At 41.0% G+C, this 6404-nt stretch overlaps 1 protein-coding gene across 1 annotated transcript; it reads left to right on the top strand.

The window, feature by feature from the left end:
• Positions 1 to 1748: 1748 nt before the first annotated feature.
• OR13H1 (olfactory receptor family 13 subfamily H member 1) lies at positions 1749 to 2669 on the top strand. Its single transcript, XM_020913673.2, has one exon. It carries the CDS (start codon positions 1749 to 1751, stop codon positions 2667 to 2669), a length of 921 nt encoding a protein of 306 aa, XP_020769332.2.
• Positions 2670 to 6404: the final 3735 nt, after the last annotated feature.

The raw sequence follows: 6404 nt of genomic DNA on the forward strand, positions 1-6404 counted from the left end.
CTAGGTTTGGGGCATGCAGCAGCAACTTCATTGAGTGTATATTCTAGTTGAGAGAGATAATTAAAAACATAATTAATAGATAAATATATAATGTGCTAGAAGTAATAATTCTAAAGAGAATGATCATGTAGAAAAGGGGGACATAAAATGCCAGGGGTGAGATGTAAAGCTTTTACACAGGGTGGCCAAAGAAAAACTGACCAAAAAGATGCATTGTGAGTAAAGACTTGAGAGGAGTGGGAAGGTAAGCCATACAAGGACCTTGGTTTCAGATATATGGAGTAACAAGATCAAAGAGATCAAAGGCTCTGAGAAAGGGATGAGCCATGGTATTTAAGGAACAACAAGGAGGCCAGTGTGACTAGAGCAAAGTAAGCAAGGAAAAGAGTAATAGGCACTGGGGTCCTAGAGGTAACGGGAAAGCAAACCATGTAGCACCTGATAGCTTGTAGTAAGGAGATTGGTGCTAAATTGGGTTGAAATAAAAAGCTATAGAAATTTTTTAATGGAAGAGTAAGCTGATCCAACTTACAATTTAGCTGAATCATTTGAAGTGAATGGGGGTAAAGCCAGAAAGAGGGAAACCAGTGAGGAAGTTGTTGGCAAAATTCAGGTGAGTGATGACAATGACTTGGAATAAAGAATGGCAGTGCAAGTGACAAGAGGAATAGTTTGATTCTGAATAATATGTGTGACCTCCCAGGACTTTATATATTCATCTATTCATTCCATATCTATCAGTACTTATGATGCTCCAGGCACTGTCTTAGGTACCAAGGACAAGCCAGTTTAAAAAAAAAAAAAGACAAGGTTCAGTCCTCAATCAATTTACATTCACATGGCAGACAAGTAATTAAGTACTAAACAATCAAATCATTAATGCAGTTTCAAATATTGGAATGTGCTATAAGAAAAATTAAGCAGCATGAGGGGAAAGAGAGTGATAAAGGTGAGAAGAAAGTGCTTTTTCAGGTAGGCTGGTCACTTCTTACCACTCAAACTTTTAGGAACATCATATTAGATTGTGACATTCTTAACTGGGGTCCTGCAATCACAACATGGAAAACACCAGAGGAGCTGGAAATGCAATTCCAACCATGGACATTAGCAGAGAGTTTTCACAGACCTCAAGGGTTCCACGATAAACCATATTTACAGGATATCACTTCAGACCAGAGAAATACTTGGCAGGACTCTATGACAAGCACCGTAGTAGATACTAGCAAAATGGAAGAATGGAGATATGAACAACTTAGGAGTGAGAGACACAAGAATAGGCAATATTTTAGCTAAGACTGTCAGAAGGTACTGTCTTGGTGGAGGTAAGTAACGCAAGCTGACAGATGTTCAACCATTTTTATGAATCAGATTTGTCTTGGAAAGTGAACAAGTGAGAGAAGCAGAAAGATGCCCTCCTTTTCCTCTCTTCTTACTTGGAAAAAAATGAAACAAAATGCATCTGGCAAAAGTGGGTTGGAGAACTTTTCATATAACCATTTCAAAAGGATGGGAATTGGCTGTTTTCCAGGGGAGGGAGTAGATTTTTAGCTTTGCCTCTGTTCCCATTATAGATATCTCATTTGTATTCTTATATCTCTTGAAGACGACAAAGAGAATGATCCTGTACACCCTAATTATTTCCAAATTTCTTATACCATCCTTCCATGTTTATTCTCATTCTTTCAGGTAAAACTAGACAACTGCATTGGCACCCATTCAATGAATAGTGGAAAGTGGAATGGAAGGCCATGGATAATGCTACAGCAGTATTCAAGTTTCTCCTTATTGGAATATCTAACTATCCTGAGTGGAGAGTCACATTTTTCACATTGGTGCTGATCACTTACCTCAGCACATTATTGGGGAATGGACTTATCATCTTTCTTATTTACATTGACCCTCACCTCCACACTCCAATGTATTTCTTCCTTAGTAACCTGTCTTTCTTAGACCTTTGCTATGGAACAGTCTCCATGCCCCAGGCTTTGGTGCATTGCTTCTCTGCTCATCCTTACCTTTCTTACCCACGATGTTTGACGCAAATAAGTGTCTCCTTGGCCTTGGGTACAGCAGAGTGCCTCCTACTGGCTGTCATGGCCTATGATCGTGTGGTTGCTGTTGGCAATCCCCTGCGCTATTCCGTGGTCATGAATGGCTCAGCTTGTGTCTGGCTGGCTGCTACCACATGGGGGGCATCTCTTGTGCTCACTGCCATGCTCATCTTTTCCCTGAGGCTTCACTTCTGTGGGGCGAATGTCATCAACCATTTCGTCTGTGAGATTCTCTCCCTTCTTAAGCTGGCCTGTTCTGATACCAGCCTCAATGAGCTTCTGATCCTCATCACAGGCATTTTTACCCTTCTCCTACCCTTTGGGTTTGTTCTCCTCTCCTATGTCCGAATTGCCACTGCTGTCCTAAGGATTCGCTCAGCCCAGGGTAGGCTCAAGGCCTTTTCTACCTGTGCTTCTCATTTGACTGTGGTGGTAATCTTCTATGGGGCAGCCATTTCCATGTATATGAAACCACAGTCCAAGTCATCCTCAGATCAAGACAAATTTATCTCAGTGTTTTATGGGGCTCTGACACCCATGCTGAACCCCCTAATATATAGCCTGAGGAATAAGGATGTTAAAGGGGCAATGAGGAAAGTTATGGCAAAAAAGACATAAGTCTTCTTTGCTTCTAAACTTCTAAAATACCATTCAGCTACATCTTCAATGATGGTAAACCACTACAATATTGTAAAGTAATTAGCCTCCAACTAATAAAAAATAATTGGGAAAAAAACTGTTTAAAAGTTCCAAATTTACCTTTGGTTGTTGTTGTTCAGTCATTAATACAGCACGCCAGGCTTCCCTGTCCTTCACCATCTCCGAGAATTTGCTCAAAAATGTCCATTGAATCAGTGATGCTATCCAACCATCTCATCCTCTGTTGTCCCCTTCTCTGGTAGCTCAGACGGTAAAGAATCCACTTGCAATGCAGGAGACCCAGGTTTGATCTCTGGATCAGGAAGATCCCCTGGAGAAGAAATGGCAACCCACTCCAGTATTCTTGCCTGGAGAATTCCATGGACACAGGAGCCTGGCGGGCTACAGTCCATGGGGTCACAGAGAATTGAATACGACCGAGGGATTAACACCTTTACCCTTGGTACAGTAGGTGACAGTCATGTGAGAATCCTCAGGATGTGCTCACCACAAAATCTTATTCCTACTGAAACTTCAATTTCAGTTACAGACAATACTTTTTGGGGGGCTTCCCTCATAGCTCAGTTGGTAAAGAATCCGCGTGCAATGCAGGAGACCAGTTCGATTCCTGGGTTGGGAAGATCCACTGGAGAAGGCGAAAGGCTACCCACTCCAGTATTCTGGCCTGGAGAATTCCATGGACTGTATAGTCTATGGGGTTGCAAAGAGTCAGACACAACTGAACGACTTTCACTTTTCACTTTCACAATATTTTTACTCTTTCTTTACATAAAACACATTAGTAGCCACCCTTTAAGTTACTCAACTTCAGGTAAACAAATTTCTCAGAATCATTTCCTCACTGACAGAAGAGACCTAAGCTGTAAGACAACTTCCTATGACTGTTAGCAGGAGGTGGGGCATAAGTGAAATTGAAAATAGGACGAAGAATGGTGTAATAAAAGGCCAGAAGACAAATGTCAGAAATTTTACAACTTTACTGAAGGCAAGGCCTGTTGTAAAAGCACGATTCTCTCTCCACCTAACCTCAGAATCATGAGAAATTTGTATCATAGCCATTTCCTACATTAATGTAGTGTATCATTTTTTTCTTTTTCTGAACTTCTTTCAAATATATTATCTCATTTTGTATTCCTACACTTGATCTTAGCCAAAAGGCCGAGAAGTGATCATTCTGTATTTGTAATATTGCTGTAAAGCTGGTAACAAAAGTTACCATAATCCATCCCTCATGTTAACAACGAGACAAACAGAAGCCCAGAGAAGGATTAACAATTGTCTAAAGCCTCACACAAAACAGAAAATTGGACGAAAGATTTACTGAGCATGGCCTTGCCCATCAGAGCAAGACCCAGATTCCCCCACAGCCAGTCCCTCCCATCAGGAAGCTTCCACAAGCCTCTTATCCTTATCCATCAGAGGGCAGACAGAATGAAAACCACAATTACAGAAAACTAACCAAACTGATCACTTGGATCACAGCCTTGTCTAACTCAATGAAACTATGAGCCATGCCATGTAGGGCCACCCAAGATGGACAGGTCATGGTGGAGAGTTCTGACAAAACGTGTTCCACTGGAGAAGGGAATGGCAAACCACTTCAGTATTCTTGCCTTGAGAATCCCATGAACAGTATGAAAAGGCAAAAAGATATGACACTGAAAGATGAACTCCCCAGGTCAGTAGGTGCCCAATATGCTACTGGAGAAGAGTGGAGAAATAGCTCCAGAAAGAATGAAGAGGCTGAGCCAAAGTGAAAACAATGCCCAGTTGTGGATGTGACTGGTGATGGAAGTAAAGTCTGATGCTGTAAAGAACAATATTGCATAGGAACCTGGAATGTAAGGTCCATGAATCAAGGTAGATTGGAAGCAGTCAAAAAGGAGATGGCAAGAGTGAACATCGACAATTTAGGAATCAGTGAACTAAATTTCAAGGGAACATTTCATGCAAAGATGGGCACAATAAAGGACAGAAATGGTATGGACCTAACAGAAGCAAAAATATTAAGAAGAGGTGGCAAGAATATGTAGAACTATACAAAAAAGATCTTAATGACCCAGATAACCATGATAGTGTGATCACTCACCTAGAGCCAGACATCCTGGAGTGTGAAGTCAAGTGGGCCTTAGGAAGCATCACTACAAACAAAGCTAGTGGAGGTGATGGAATTCCAGCTGAGCTATTTCAAATCCTAAAAGATGATGCTGCAAAGGTGCTGCATTTTATATGCCAGCAAATTTGGAAAATTCAGCAGTGGCCACAGGACTGGAAAAGGTCAGTTTTTATTCCAATCCCAAAGAAAGACAATGCCAAATAATGTTCAAACTACTGCACAATTGCACTCATTTCACATGCTAGCAAAGTAATACTCAAAATTCTTCAAGCTAGGCTTCAACAGTACATGAACCAAGAACTTCCAGATATTCAAGCTGGATTTAGAAAAGGCAGAGGAACCAGAGATCAAATTGCCAACATCTGTTGGATCATAGAAAAAGCAAGAGAATTCCAGGAAAAAAAAACTACTTCTGCTTCATTGACTACAATAAAGCTTTTGACTGTATGGATTACAACAAACTGTGGAAAGTTCTTAAAGAGATGGGAATATCAGACCACCTTACTTGCCTCCTGAGAAACCTGTATGCAGGTCAAGAAGCAACAGTTAGAACCAGACATGGAAACAAGGACTGGTTCCAAATTGGGAAAGGAGTATGTCAAGGCTGTATATTGTCACCTTGCTTATTTAACTTTAACTTATATGCAGAGTACATCATGAGAAATGCCAGACTGGATGAAGCACAAGCTGGAATCAAGATTGCTTGGAGAAATATCAATAACCTCAGATATGCAGATGACACCACCCTTATGGCAGAAAGTGAAGAAGAACTAAAGAGCCTCTTGATGAAAGTGAAAGAGAAGACTGAAAAAGCTGGCTTAAAACTCAACATTCAAAAAACTAAGATCATGGCATCCAGTCCCATCACTTCATGGCAAACAGATGGGGAAACAATGGAAACAGTGACAGACTTTATTTTCTTGGGCTCCAAAATCACTGCAGATCATGCGTGACTACAGTCATGAAATTAAAAGACACTTGCTCCTCAGAAGAAAAGACCAACCTAACCAGCACATTAAAATGCAGAGACTTCACTTTGCCAACAAGGTCTGTCTAGTCAAAGTTATGGTTTTTTCCAGTAGTCATATATGGATGTGAGATTTTGACCATAAAGTTTAGTGCTGATAAATTGACACTTTTGAACTGTGGTGTTGGAGAAGACTCTTGAGAGTCCCTTGGACAGCAAGGAGATAAAACCAGTCAATCCTAAAGAAAGTCAGTCCTGAATATTCATTGAAAGGACTGATGCTGAAGCTGAAGCTCCAATACTTTGGCCACCTGATGCGAAGAACTGACTCCTTGGAAAAGACCCTGATGCTGGGAAAGATTGAAGGCAGGAGGAGAAGAGGACGACAGAGGATGAGATGGTTGGATGGCATTATGGACTCAATGGGCATAAGTTTGAGCAAGCTGCAGGATTTGGTGATGGAAAAGGAAGCCTGGTGTGCTATAGTCCATGGGGGTGCAAAGAGTTGGACATAACTGGGTGACTGAACTGAACTGAAAGTCATACATAATTGGTAACAGAATAAAAATTAGAATTCAGATCATCTATATGCCACCTCTGAACTTTTCAA

This window comes from Odocoileus virginianus, unplaced genomic scaffold (genome assembly GCF_023699985.2).
Source record: "Odocoileus virginianus isolate 20LAN1187 ecotype Illinois unplaced genomic scaffold, Ovbor_1.2 Unplaced_Scaffold_2, whole genome shotgun sequence".
In the NCBI taxonomy this organism is placed as follows: Eukaryota; Metazoa; Chordata; class Mammalia; order Artiodactyla; family Cervidae; genus Odocoileus; species Odocoileus virginianus.

Bases quoted from the DNA above. Each gene is read 5' to 3' on its own strand.
- OR13H1 (XM_020913673.2), top strand. From the start codon at position 1,749: ATGGATAATGCTACAGCAGTATTCAAGTTTCTCCTTATTGGAATATCT.